The sequence below is a fragment of the Leptidea sinapis genome, chromosome 21 (assembly GCF_905404315.1).
Source record: "Leptidea sinapis chromosome 21, ilLepSina1.1, whole genome shotgun sequence".
In the NCBI taxonomy this organism is placed as follows: Eukaryota; Metazoa; Arthropoda; class Insecta; order Lepidoptera; family Pieridae; genus Leptidea; species Leptidea sinapis.
The window spans coordinates 9,890,758-9,906,164 of record NC_066285.1 but is presented as its reverse complement, the minus strand read 5'-3'; the positions used below and the strand labels follow the sequence as shown (position 1 = coordinate 9,906,164).

At 34.9% G+C, this 15,407-nt stretch overlaps 2 protein-coding genes across 2 annotated transcripts in view; one reads left to right on the top strand and one right to left on the bottom strand.

Moving 5' to 3' along the window:
• The window catches only part of LOC126970728 (uncharacterized), a 32,415-nt gene extending 30,187 nt beyond the window's left edge, over positions 1–2,228 (top strand). The window contains exons 9-10 of the mRNA XM_050816822.1: positions 973–1,153; positions 2,084–2,228. Of these exons, the coding sequence (XP_050672779.1) occupies positions 973–1,153; positions 2,084–2,228 (326 nt within the window). The remainder of the gene's footprint in view (positions 1–972; positions 1,154–2,083) is intronic.
• A 13-nt stretch (positions 2,229–2,241) lies between these two features.
• Positions 2,242–9,048, bottom strand: LOC126970634 (cytochrome P450 4g15). Its single transcript, XM_050816705.1, has 9 exons — positions 8,898–9,048; positions 7,658–7,882; positions 6,727–6,930; positions 5,815–5,994; positions 3,916–4,112; positions 3,454–3,732; positions 3,137–3,374; positions 2,871–3,056; positions 2,242–2,731 (listed from the first exon to the last, which is right to left on the bottom strand). The coding sequence occupies exons 2-9, from the start codon at positions 7,866–7,868 to the stop codon at positions 2,556–2,558; spliced, it is 1,671 nt and encodes a 556-aa protein (XP_050672662.1). The 5' UTR covers positions 7,869–7,882; positions 8,898–9,048; the 3' UTR covers positions 2,242–2,555.
• Positions 9,049–15,407: the final 6,359 nt, after the last annotated feature.

Here is a 15,407-nt window from a genome sequence, read left to right as displayed (position 1 = left end):
TGATGCGATATCCGCCTCATCTATAAAATTTCCATTGATTAGTATGTATAACGGAAAACTGGATTGACAGAAAATATCAATACACAGAATTAGCATATAAAATGGTATCTGTTAAAATATTTATAATATGGCGCTTTGCGTATGTAAAAAAATAAATTTGGTAAAAAACATCTTAAAAAATACGTTACATTATTAATTTCCAAATCTAATTTTAAGTGTATAATTTATTTATATTCCTTAATTATGATTTATTGTAACATAAGCTGGTTTGTAAAGTATAAAATTTTAAGTAAATTCATTAGTTTTTAATTTGTTGATAGATATTTCGATAGACATATAAATCATCCGTATTGTGTCAGATTCCAATGTTAATCTTGAGTTATTATGTGACATATTTAATGAATTATTTATATTAACTTAACTACCTGACTTGTTTATTTTCTGTAGAGTAATAAAAGGCATATTATGTATCAAATACCGGAGAGTGAACAAGACAAATGTAACTATTCTCCACAAATTAATTTTGAAAACAAAATTTATAAACGATGCGGGAGTCGAATACGCGACCTCTCGCGTTCTTGTCAGCGCTCTTTCCATTTTTTATTCGTATAATTAATCCCAGAAGTGAGTTAGACTTGTTAGGGTGACATCTCACGTAAATTTCCTAATATGCAAATGTAGGCAGGTCATCAACTGTAGTTGAGCAGGTTATCACCTGTAAAGTAGATCCTGTAGATGTAACCACAAACTGAGAGTTGATCAAGACATATAAGATTTATCAACGATACGTCACTCGAACGGTTGGCTAAATGAAAAGAGCGCTCGCAAGGAACGCGACAGATCGCGGGTTCTAGTCCCGCATCGTTCATAAATTTTGTTTTCAAATTTGATATGTGTAATTAATCCCAGAAGTGAGGGCTATCACTTTAAAAAAGTAATGATAAGTGTATAATGCTATCTTTTATTACTCAGGGCAAGAAAAAATGGCGTCATTCTTTAATATATTAAGATCGGCGGGCAGTTGTTCCGTTTCTAAAATAAAAATTATAGAATGGAAACTTTCCAACGCCGGCTGGTGGGTGGAGCGTCTACATCATCGATTCGTGCCTTGCATGTGCTCTGCACACAACAGGACTCCACTGGACATACTTCGGTAGTTATGCTATTAAAATATTATAATAAAGTTCTAGCACGAATCTTGAGTAGTGAGTGAAAGAAATGCGCGGAAATAAAGTCGCGTGCATCAATAATGTATATTGAGTCTCATGCTAAAATCTAAGTGGACTTACTCTCGAGAAGGCTCACAATATACATAATTGTACGCTAAGTAACGCCCGCCTAACGTCACTAACACTCAATTATTTGATTTATATGCACTAAATTTTACACCTCTCAAGATTCATGTTGAGGCCTAGGTATCAATCTCCAGAGAGCAGTCGCAAGGGTTTGACACATTGACTCATTTGAAGTGGGTAGAGCCCTTAATAAAATCTCGCCTAACATTTTGTGACACTTCAGGTAAAGAATCAATAAGATTTGTTCAACGACGGCCTGGATAAACATAATAACTATGATGAAAGCTGCTCGAATAGCAATTGTAAGCCTGCTCTCCAGGACATATTATATTTTTACAAGTTTTTTAGGTAAAATATTATTATATATAAATCCAGTGTCCTTATGTTTGTTTCCAATGAACGGATTTTAATAGGCATTACTTCGTAGGATAGCATAGTTTTTATTTCGAGTTGGGACCCACAATTATTTTCATTTCCAATATTTGTTTTGTATGGACATATTTTTTTTGATAGAATTTATTGACGCGCGGTTTGACAGTTCTGCTATGAAACAATTTCTTTATGACAACAGGGAGCATATTTTACGAAAGAATTCTTGATGTTATGAAATACTTTTCTATTATATTATATAATATATAGATTTCATATAGATAAATTGAATTCATAAAAAACATTTACTTATTATCTACAGAACAACGTCTGTCGGGTCAGCTAATATAAGATAAATTAAGAGTTAAATCACATTTCATTCATGTGAAAGTTAATATATTTATTTTGAATATCTATAGTATACAGTTGGATAATGCCAATGCCAAGAAAATAGAAGGAGCAGAATCCACAAATTTGGATAGAATGCAAGATGTAGAGGATATTACTAAACTAAGGAGTGATATTAATGATTTTGAGCTTGGATCAATAAATGAAAGTAAGTGATCAGTTAAAACTAAATTAAAAGCGTTTTTTAATATTTCACTTTATTGCATTATCACATTAATTATAATAATAAGAAATGTACTTCACTATTTACAACTCATTAAAGATATATTAGTACAAAATAATATCCTAGCACGATTGAGCAATATTGAAAATGCTTAAACCACTTCATCCCATAATTAATATTCTGCCACCCCGGTATTTCTTCGTTCTTTAACAATAATTTAGTCAGTACTGGTATCACAAATGCATGTAATTTTTACTGTAAAAAATTTGTACATTCTCTACAGATCGAACTATGTCCTAAGTATTGCGTTACGTATCTTTTTATGCTTTAGCCATTCGCTTGCGGGGCTCCAGACGAACTTTGAATCCCTCAGCTCGTTTGAGAATGATGTCAGCCTGCAGTCTGAAGTCGGATTCTTTAAGATCAGAGACGACGCGGAAATTCCTTAAAATGGTCGACAGAATGATCTTTAGCTTCAGCATAGCGTATTTGCGACCTGTGAAAATATCGATTATTTAATTACTTAATACAAAACACCCGGCATAACTTTTTTATTAACTTTTAAATATTTTCCGAAATATTAAGCAAGACGAGATATAAAAAAAAACTCTTCAATCGTCTGATTATCAACTTACCTACGCAACTTCTTGGTCCAGCGGAGAATGGAACAAAAGCGTAATAATGACGGTTAGCTGAACGTTCTGGCAAGAAGTTATCTGGGTTGAACTTATGTGGATCAGGGTAGATATCTTCGCGTCTGTGTAATTTGTATGTCGCAATAATCACCGTAGCGCCAGATGGTATTTTCTTTCCATTTGAAGCTACAGGAAAACACATTTAATTACTATCGATTACTCATCACAAAAAAAAATCTCAGCAAGTTGCCTTATTGTAAACTTACGTAAAGTGACGTCCTGTTTCAGGTGACGAGCAATGACTGGAACTGGCGGGAACATTCGGAGTGTTTCCATCAAACATCTCTCCAAGTATTTCATCTCTAAGGTATCCTGGAATGTTGCTGGGCGGTCGGAGTCACCGAAAATTCTATCAAGTTCGTCGACAACTTTCTCTTGAATGTCTTGGTGGATACCCATAGCTGACAAGAAGAAACTGCTTCCAGCAGCAGTTGTATCGTGACCCTAATATAATAAAAGCCGCTATAAGATTTATGTTAAAATATAAATTTAATTGTATAATTAACCAAATATACTATATTACCTCAAACATAATTGTGTCAACTTGTTCCTTGATTTCTTCATCAGAAATAACAACACCTCCTTGAGCACTCTCTAAAAGCAAGTCAAGGAAAGCCAGACGTTTCTTTTGTCCAACATCGTCGTCAACATCTAAGTCATCTTTCAGACCAGCGGACTGACCAAATGACAGACCTTCAACTGACGTAGTTTGAGCGGGTTCACTTCCTTTTTCAATTACTTCAGTTACTACGGCAGCTGGTTTATTCCCAGATTTGAATTCTTCCTTCTTCCTCTTAATAACCTAGAAACAATAAATAAGCGTAAATATTCGACGCATGGGATTCATAGTATAATAAAAAATATGATGCAATTTAATTCAAACGAATACTCCTTTTACGTTTACGATTGCAAACCGGAATATATCTTGTACTTGACCGTGAGTTTATTCTTATGTAGGAAAAATCCCACTGACATAATTACGCACCTTCTTGGTGAGACCATGAATAATGTCAAGCAAGTTTTCTTGCATCTTTGCATATTGTGTGAAGTTGAAGAGAAGGTCTGGCCTGAGCCAAATCTTTGTGTGTCTTAAATGGAGGATGTCACACATCTTCATGACAGCCATGGCGTATTCGAAGCCGCTGCGGTCCTGTGTGCTTTTGCTGACACCCATAGCCGTTTCTGTAAATAAAACAAAATAGTAACGCACAATCGCAATGTGACCTCGATTGTTATTATATTTCGTAATTAGAATCGAAATGGAAGGTAATCCTAAGCCTATTTTAGTAAGTATTGGCCATTACAGCTACGTGTAAATGTGGGGGGTCGGCCTATTCGCTTAATGTGTCGGTTCACTTTTCCTCGTGCCATTATGAATCACATTAAGAATAACGTACTACAGGCACGTTCGATACCCGCGGTCACCGTGACACTGAGATAAACAACGTAATTGCTACCATAGCTGACACGGTGATTTAAGTAAAAGAACTTGTTTGTTTGTTTCCTGTTTCAGTGTTTTATTTATAAGAATAAATTATTGAGAGTTGTAAACTGTACTTCAGAATACAAGTCGTTTGATAACAATATAAATTGTAAACATTACTGGACGGTGAGTTTATTCATCGTCGTTATGTTAGTACCAGAGGAATTCACTTTGGAAGTACGCACTTAAGATTAACGGCCGTTCCCAATGTACTATCTACAGATAGAGATAAATTACTAACTTTTACTGTCAATAATCTGTCAATGGGACGACGTATAGCTTACCAGCGATAAAAGTTTGTATGGAAATTGCAATTAACACATCCCAATATAGGCGATGACTTATCGGGTATATTGGGACAGCTTCAGATTATTGACAGCTAATTACTGATAGTAGAAGGTATTAATTTATCTCTATCTGTAGATAGTATATTAAATCCGGCCGTTAATAGGTAGTCAAAAATAATTAATACTATTGGAATAAATACTGGTATTTATTAAAGTAAAATTTTAAAATTATTTTGAGATCATAAAGCCACGCCTATTAAGTTATATTAATAATAAACATAATGTTACGAATTTATGCCGACGTAATTGTTATTTATGTTAATATTAGTAAGACAAGATATTATTATCTCAAAATACTAAACTATTAATTTTTTGTTCATTTCAACCTGACGAGTATATTACAAGTTTTTTATGAATACTAATTTAATAATGGTTGGACCAGTTTCACTGGTTTTTATTGTTTTCAGAGATTTGATATTGTTTTTATAAGATCTAATTATTTAAATATTATGAAATAGATTAAGAAAGGTAAACCTACAGAAGTATTATCTCTATAATATTTAGATCATCTTTAATTTGAAGAAGATAAGTGTACTAAATTTTAATTTATTTTCGAACGTTCGTAAGTTCCTTCTATTACACAATTTAAAGATTTATTAATATAAAAATGCGCTTAATACAAATCTACAAAATTCATCAAAATAATCTGGGCTGCTCAGCCTTGAAATAGTAATTAACAAATAGATTGGCACAGTCACTTTGCCATTTAAAATCATAGCATTTTTTTTAGTAGGTCTTCTATCGCATTTATCACGGAGAGGGTTCCGAAGATCTGTTTCACCTTCCTGCCTCCTTCGCACGATACGCTACAAATTAGGATATCATCCCCACCATCTGGATGTGTGGTGGTCCTCTACAGTGCGTTTTTCAAGGAGCTTTCATCCACGTACTACAAAGCTATGGAATGTGCTTCCTTGTGCGGTGTTTCCTGGACGATACGACATGGTACCTTCAAAAAAAGCGCGTACACCTTCCTTAAAGGCGGGCAACGTTCCTATGATTCCTCTGGTGTTGCAAGAGAAATTTTTCCATAAAAAAAATAAGAGGTACTTACCAAGTAAAATTTCGACAGTACACTCGCTCATGTAGTCGTGACAGTCAAAAGTTCCAGTCTCCTTCTTCAATCTATCGACAACAGCTCTAGAGTTGGCATTGAAAAGGTCAATAAAACTCTTCAGTACATTGAGATGGAAGGTAGGTGCGATGAGTTTCCTGTGCGAGCGCCATTTCTGACCTAAAAGTAAAACAAGATGAAACGACCTCTATGTGATCTTAATGTAAGTGCCTTTTTAGTATTCACCGAATGTCTCGTAATGTTTTAGTCGGGCTCTACCACCTTCAGGTTTATTTATGGCGCTACATATGACGTCAGTATTCAATTCTAGTAGACGATATCTATACTGATATCTTGCTTTGAAAGACCTTGACAGAATCAAGATATCACAATATTTTTTAATGTCAGCATACGAAAGGTAATTTACTACTTTGATATTTTTTGTAGTAGATTGGAGTCATCGAGGAAGGGTCTTTGAGGGAAGCGATGGCTGGCTTGTGCGTCATGCTCGTGAACGGGCGTTGCTTGTGGTGCCAGGATGATCCTGTTGCCGGAGAATGCTCACAGAATACCTTTATGTATTAACGGTGTGTGTGAGTCATGCAGCTACTGTACTCAATAACTTTTGTTTTGTATTAATTTACATTTACTTTTTGACTTAATCGTGTTAAGCATTAACTATTTGACATTTGAGAATGTTTCTTGCATCACTTTACATATTATTTTATTGTAGTTGAAATGATTTGTAAAACGTTGAAAATGTTAATCTTGATTCAAAAGAGTTGCAATGAGTTTCTTGCTGCTTCTTCTCATTAGCTCAACCCTTAACGTAGTAGCAGTAGATTCAATAAAAATTTTCTTTTTTGACATTGACCTAAATGAATAAAGTGATTTTGATTTGATTTCTCTTACCTGTGCTGATGAGAAGACCGTTTCCAAGCCAGGGCTTGAAGAATTTGTACTCATCGGCTTTGTCAATATGTACATGACTACTAAGGATCAGTTCTACATCACGTGGGTCGTACAGGAACACAAGGAGACGTGGGCCAATCCATACTTTGAGGACACTCTCTTTAGGGAATTCGTTGCTTCGCTTGATTATGTTTTCGAAGATTTCTGTTGACAACGCAATATTATATTCAATCTATTTTTAAACTCTCAAAGGCTTTGTATGTATTATCTGTCCTGATTTTTCATCTGGATTCACAAAGTCTAAAGAAGTACCATGTACCGTATTATTTTAATAATATTAAATTTCATTCTTTATCTGTTCCCTAACCTTAGTAAACAATTTCATTAGTTTAAATATTTTATTTTCTGTTGGTCAGACAGCTATATGTCATGAGCAAAGCTGAATAAGAATGTTGGAATACGGAAGTCAACTATTTGACAAGATAATATTATGTTCTTTTACTTTTAAAAATAAGCTGTATGACTATATTGTCAATGACTTAAGATTTTATTAATTGGCAATCATGTTTATTTATTAACTACTAGCTGACCCGACAGACGTTGTTCTGTATATAATAAATAAAATAATGTTTTTATATGAATTTGTCAATAATATATCATAACATCAAAAATTACTTCGTAAAATATGCACCCTGTTGTCGTAATGACTCTCATAGAAATTATGTATGGACACATCAAAGGAAAAACAAATTTGTTGTTTTTATTTAATTTAGCAGCATTTTGCTAATTATTCACCTTTTAAAAGTTCACTGGACAAATAATTCAAGACCTAAATTTGCAAAATCGGTCCAGCCGTTCTCGAGTTTTAGGGAGACTAACGAACAGCAATTCATTTTTATATATATACATGTTGAGCTTCCATTGCACTTACCAGCCGAGCCCCCTGTGAAGTCTAGAGCGTTTCCGATGATTGGGTATCCTTTAGGACCAGCAATTTGATCAGCCAGCTCGTAAAGGTTACGGCGGGACATCCGCCAGTAGGTGTACCATAGTATAAGAGCTGGTACCAAGAGAACGTAGAATAAATTTGTGGCAGCCCATGTACTGGACTGAACCACAGACTCTGCCGCTGCGTAGCTCATTTTCGAGTCGTAGTCTGTTAACAATAAAATATTAACTTTCATTAGTCATGTCAGACCATCAGTACGGCATAGAACACCGATGTTTTATACACTTTTATAATAAAGTCCCGGCCACTGTTCCTGCATTATCAATAAATAAATTTTAATGTTTTACTAAAAAATTTCTCTGTCGTAAATCCTACTACTCCACAGCTGAATATCTAAGTGATCAGACAGCCTGTAACTAGATTATGATTATTTTATAGCAATAGCAATGACAGTACAATAATGTATATTTTTTATTTAAAAAGAGCGCAAAAAATGAATGCTGGGAGAGTTTCTTGCGTGGCTCTCAGAGCATCATTTGTTTCCGAAGCGGTAGTAGTATCTAGTATATTTAAAAACATCAAAAAATATTCTAAAGGAATCAATTTTTATAAAAAAATTAATGACTGCTTCACTCAATCTCATAACAAATTATACCTATGAAAGAATAATAAATAATTATTTTTTAATGACCTTACCTATCTATAATTTGACGATTATTAGAAAAGGTATTTCGATTGAATTACAATTCAAAGTAAAAAACGAAATATTGATTTTAACAATTTCATATCGCAAACATACCACAATAACATAAAATTATTTAGTGTAAAGTACAAGTGCCGAGATATTGTATAAGTATTGATGTACTTTCAATCAATAAATAATCCTTTGAACTTATTTTGACATAATATCCAACACAAGCTTTTTGTAAAATTCCCACCTATTCAGAAAAACAAGCTAAAAAAAATGAAAAATAATTTTCTTTAAGTAATAACACATTCCAAGATATCAAAACAATCTAAATAGGTAAATTTTTGCAATATTTTAATGTAAATACGTATTAATTTCAAAAATTAAAATTCACATTTAACCCAAAAAAGAAATTGCACTAAAATATTTTTTCGTGAATTATACTAAATTATTTTAATGTTATCAATTCACACATTTTTATTAGAACACTGTATAAAATCACATCACTATTAATCTAAATTTTCAATGTCCTACCTTTTTCCAGTAAGACTCGGCTCTATGTTGTAGCACTTATAGTAAACCTCGGCCGATCCTGAGGGGTGACCACAACGGCTTTCAAACGACTATTTATTAGACTCACGCGCAACTAACTATATAGACGGTTGTGACGTCAATGATGACTCTCGTTGTATACACGTAAATATAAATAAACTATGCAAATACCACTTTATGCGAAAATTTAATTTCATCAGCCTGCTCGAGAATGAGGGCCCTTCGAGCAGGCCCGTGTCTTGTTTTGTTTTTGTAATACTCAAGTACTTCTGATTTAGTATTAATGTTAGTATCTATTTCATTTGGGTTGAAAAATCCATGAATAGCGATATTTTTATGTTATTTTCTTTCACATCCGGATTCATGGTTATTTATTGTTGTAACAGGATAAGCAACTAGGGGAATGCTATAGTAGTAGAAAAGGGCTTAAATTTAATTATTTACTTTGTTGCATAGGTTATAGGTTATACCGTTTACTAGGAACATATTATTTTATGTTATCGGTGAGCATGTTTACTCATGATTTAAAAGTCAAATTATTTTAATTAGTCTTAAAATATTTGCTCGTGTCTGTGGGTTCGCTTTATACTAACAACCATTAGTGATCTTATGACGCTAGAAGGCGTATTTTTATCATAATAATAATTCTTGTGTGCTTTTATAAATTTTATTTTCAAGTTTAATCTTGAGTGTCGGAGGGTTTTTTGGAAAGGATGCCGGATGAGTGAAGCAGTTGTGTGCACTCATTGTGGTGTTTCAGCTTAAACGATGCCTTATCTAGTCAAATTTCTGGGTTTATGAGACTCAATATATTATGTCTCAAAGTGACGAATGCCATTGCGATTCTTCTCAATATCTTTGCTTTTTCAAGAATCCCGAACGGCACTGAATTGTAATCCGCAGGGTGTATTACTTATCTACCATTAATGCAAACGGCTTGTGTGATTGTTTTTGTCTCATTGATTTTATGATAGTGATACTGTTCTGAAGAGCCATTTGCAGGGCATCACGTCTACGGAGAATCGATTTTTATATGTTGGAAATAGGAAAGTACTTGAAAAAATTCCGATTTCATATACATAATTATATAAAGTCGAAAGAAAACCAAAATGATTGCAGGTTCATGTGTGGTTCTAATTCTTCTTTTACTGTAGGGCTTTTCAGATTTTTATATAAACATTTGCTTTAATGCTTTATTTAGGTAGCACTGGAGAATTTCAACATTTGAAAGACCACCTGATCCCCAAAGTTGTATGGCATATATTCAGATCGGCTTTAAGATACATTTTAAAATGTAAGGAGTTTTAACCTAGGCTCCAGTAAACGTCTCTAAGCTTTTCATTTGCTTGTTCTTTTTTGCCATGGATATGTATGATCTTGCCAAGTGAGATAGTATCCAGATGCATACCTACCAAAGTATTTTGACTGTCGTGTGTTGTAAGAATACAACCGTAACTGTCACAGGAAGGTTTTCTATTTTAAGTGTGTATGTTTCTGGAATGAGCTTTTTATAATTCTCCACATTTTTAGCCACAATCTAATTCATTAGATACATTTAATTTTGCAATATTTGTGGATATTATGTTTCAAGGATATTCTTTTGATATGATAGCGGCATAGACTGTCAACAGGACTGGATCCATAACTAACCCTTGGGACACTCCAGCTTGTATTTGGCAAATAGACGACAGAAACTCCTTACATTTTGCCTGAAAAAATCTGTCTTGCAGGTATGACTTCAATACCATGAGTAGTGTATTCGATAGGTATAGCTTTTATCATATGCAGTCAAATGCCACTAGTATGTTGAGGAATACAGATAGCAGCTAGCCGCTTTTTCTTCCATCGCTGGTCGTTGTATGTGTCACTCGGTGAATTTGCAGCCAGCCAGTGAAAAGGCGTCTAAAGATCAGTTTCTCGACATTGCCGCTATGGGGAGACACTGAGAATTACACTAATTTTCATATTGATTTCACCAGTGGTTCTCGAGAAAGGTTTTAGTATAGAAGTTTTTGCATTAACGATATTTGTTGGAGGTATTGGAAAAAAATAAGAAGGCTGGGAGCTTTCAAGGAAAACGCTGTCTAAGCCCTTTGAAATATAGTAAAGTAAAGTAAGGTGGAATTGTGTATCTTATATAGGTATACAGAAAAGTCCGCGATGGATTAAATCAATCTCTTCAGATTAACATACTATTTCCATTTTTATACTCTAAAAAATTCGCAATTATAAAGCGGTAATTTAAAAGCTATTTACAGAATTACATAATTAATCAATATTTTGTAACTATTTAAAGATATTCAGAAATACGTTTTGGTTATATTTTTATCTCAATAACTTTGAATTCACATTTCCGATTGGCTTAGACAACATTATTCCGACGTAGCTAGTATTAGTCCGACTGGTCAGCTAAAAGCGAAAGTATTAAAAAAATGTTCTTTTATTAATAACAAAAAGGAAAAATATGATGAAACTTGTTATTAATGTCACTAAACATAGGAATACCAATACTGTTAGAAAGGAATAAGTGAGATAAAGTTCTACCTTTATCGTTTCTAACAGTTGTACCCTAATGCAGCTCATGCCTTTCGTCCTGCCTATAGAGCTTGAGGTGAACAAGCAGCTGATTGAGAAGGAGCCCACCTAGTTCTTTCAAATTAAAGTTCAACCTCTGTCAATGCTGTAATATCAATACTACTCCCTCAACATAACTTATGTAAAACACATCAGGCTATAAGTTATTTTAGTTTCCTACAAACTCTTAGTTGGGAATTTCACTAATATTAAATGGATTGCGCTGGCTGGGCCGGTTCTTTCTACGTTCTAAACATTCTTCACATAGATCAGCCCCGATTATAAGCATTCTTGAAACCACTTCAAGCAAATCAGCAACAAAATCCACACAAACGAAAATCAAAAGGTTTTGTGAAATTGAGGTTAAAATTCCGACCAAACAGCTGTCGATTCCAAACAACGTAAATTAATTAAAGTAGCTTTAGAACTGGCTTCGTAATGCGTACTTGTCATCATTTTTTGAAAATCCACTTTCCCTGAAAATAGTTTATTACGCATACGTTACATCAATTTTAGAGTATGCCACCGTGATATGGAACCCATTTTACGCCATATATATTAATAGGTTAGAGCGAATTCAGAAAAAGTTTTAAGCACACTTAAACTATAAATTCCGAAAAGTTGCATCCAACTACAAAGACAATTGTCGCATATACAATCTGCTGACATTGCAGGAAAGGCGTACTGTCACGGACATAATGTTCTTACATGATGTGCTGAGCGGTCGTCTCAACTGTCCCTCTCTTCTGGCAGGAATATGCCTACGCGCTCCGTCGTTGCGCACCCGTGACATTTCTACTTTTCAAGTTCCTACTCGTCGTACTAATTATGGCCAGAACAGTGTTCTCACTCGTTGCACAAATGTATATAATAAATCCTTCAAAGATATAGATCCATTCTACGGTTCTAGGTTGACCTTTAAAAACCACACCATAAAAAGTATTGTAGAGAAATCTCATTTGTAACAAATATCTTTATTTATTTATTAATAGATTAAATTATTAAATGTATGTATTGTACTATTAAATCTGTGTATGTATCATGTTTTCTCTTATTTATATTCATTTTTCAGACTTATACATATAATCCATTATGCAACCAACGTTTAAATACTTTTTTTTTTAATTTCTCTGATCGTGTCTTATTCATTGTTAATTTTTTTCTTAATTTTTGTAAACACTGCTGTTCCTTCCATTAGGTAAATTGTGGTAGACTATAATTGGCTATAATAGAAGACTATTATTTATAATATAAGGGAAATGGGTCACGACAAGACTGCAGAAATTACCGCGGTATAAGCCTTCTCAGCGTCGTCGGTAAATTGTATGCAAAAGTGTTGATTGAAAGAGTTGTGAATGAAACAGACGAAAAAGTATGGGATGCACAAGCGGGATTTAGAAAGGGAATGGGATGTACGGATCAGGTCTTTTCCTTGCGGTGCATAGCCGAAAAGTTTTTGGCTAAAAACAAGAAGGTCTATTGCGCGTTCGTGGATCTAGAAAAGGCCTATGATAGAGTGGCGAGGAATGAATTGTGGTCAGCATTGTCCACGAGCGGTGTGAGCAGTGTCCTCATACGAGCATTGCAATCTCTTTATAGAGATTCTAGTGCTTGTGTAAGGATAAACGGGGCATACACTGAATGGTTTAATATCGAAAAAGGTGTTAGACAGGGATGTGTAGCGTCACCGTGGCTGTTTAATCTGTTCGTGAACAATTGCTTGACAGGTTTAAAAGAGAATGACAGTGGTTTGAGAATTAATGAGTTACTCGTCAAATGTTTTCTCTATGCTGATGACCAAGTATTACTTGCATCTTCAGCCGAGGAGTTGCAAGAGATGGTAACTGCTATGAATGGAGCTTTTGATAGAAAAGGAATGAAGATGAATGTAAAGAAGACGAAAGTGATGGTGCTTGAAAGAGATGAGGTAGTGACAGACTGCAAGATCGTGATTGGAGATGAAAAAATTGAACAGGTGAATGAGTTTGTGTATCTGGGTTCTAAATTTACAAGAGATGGAAAGTATGAGAGTGATATTGAAAGAAGAGTGAATGCAGGAAACATGGTGAATGGAGCTTTGCACTCCTTTATGAACAGTCAGAAGGTGTCTAATAAGGCTCGCTTGGCTGTGCATGAAGGGGGTGTTGGTTCCAACACTCATGTACGGAAGTGAAAGTTGGGTATGGCAGAAGAAACATGAAAGCAGAATAAATGCAGTTGAGATGAGAGCGTTGAGAAGTATGATAGGAGTTACACTGAGTGACAGGATAAGAAATAGTGAGATAAGAAAACGTTGTGGTCTGAAAGAAGATGCTGTGACAAAAATTGAGAAAGGTATGCTGAGATGGTTTGGACATGTCGAGAGAATGAATGAAGAACGATTGACGAAGAAAGTGTATAAGGCCAGTGTGAATGAAAGTGTTGGAAGGGGTAGACCTAGGCGGACGTTTCAAGATCAAATCAGGGACGTCTTGAAAAAAGGCCAGGTCAAGAGTACCCTAAACCGGAGAGCATGTATGAAAGGAATAATGAAAGTGGACGAAGCGAAAAAAGTATGTAAGGATCGTAGCAAGTGGAAAGAAGTGGTCTCTGCCTACCCCTACGGGAAAGAGGCGTGATTTTATGTATGTATAATTTATAATGTTTTTGTATTTAATTATAAGTGATTATTTTGTATTAAGCTGTTGTCAACCCCAATAACATAAAATAAAATAAAATAAGATCTTCGAAATGTCAAACAATAACGTTCTGGATTAAACCGTAGTAGGAAACACGCGAAACGTCAATAGAAACTTCCTCCAGGGCCAATGCTGATGGAATAATTGCTTTTGGCACCAATTCTTGAAAGTTGATGAGCACATTCATTGCTTTCGATTCCTGCATGTCCTGGAACCCATCGAAATGTAATTCTGTTAATTTCTCCCAGAGTATTCAGTAAATTGGGGCAGTTGTCTACTAGTCTTGAGACTGGAAACTGGAGACAACTGCCCGGAGGAGTCGGTTTGAGCCTGTAGCAGACTATCGGTGTGGATGTAAATATAGTTGGCAACCTTGACAGGAAAACCAAGACAAGGATTCGCAACTTGACAGATTTTCCAAATTATCAGCACTCTCCGTAGATCCTACTGCCAATGTAGATCCTGACTTAGATTAGTCGGTATACCATTTAAGGCTCCTGTATTCCCCAGTAATTCGATTATTTATTCAGTCTTCTCTAGTGGAGAATTCAATACTAAATTTGCTGATGAAGTAGAATTTCAGCTACATTGCTTCACTCACCTTGTCTATAATATATATAATAATGTCATAAGTCTTCTAAATAAGGATTGATCAAATAGCCGCAGCATGTTTGAGAACCAGTTCATCTGCATATGGGTCATTATTCTATGCAAGCTGGCCCTCACCTCCTTTTATAGATAGAAGGTTAGGGGCAGAAGATTCAGAAGTGAATATAGAACTGCTCCCGGCGTGGAAATTTGGCACTACCTTGTTGGCAATTACAGTGTTTTAGGCAATTCTTCTGCACCAGACCACTGAGCCATATGATATAAGTAGTCTTACAATGGCTGTGTATTGCCAATGGGCCATATTAGCTTTAGCTCCCATTTTTGTCCAATGTGAGCCCACTTATTTTACCTTAGCGGAAAACAGTATAGATTTATTATTTAGTTGCGGGGATATAATGCCATCATTCACTTCCTAGTAAAAGAAACTAAGACGGTCTTTTCAGCATTAACTAGCCAGTTCTTGTCTCGGCACCATTTGGATATTGAGAGCTTTCTGTATAAGGTACGACATAGTACTTTAGCTATCGTCGTGAATCATTATTACTAGATCATTAGAGTAACCTTGAGTGCCGAAGAAGTTCATCTATCTTATAGAGAAGCTCATTAGAGGCAAGTTACGCCTCCTTGTGGA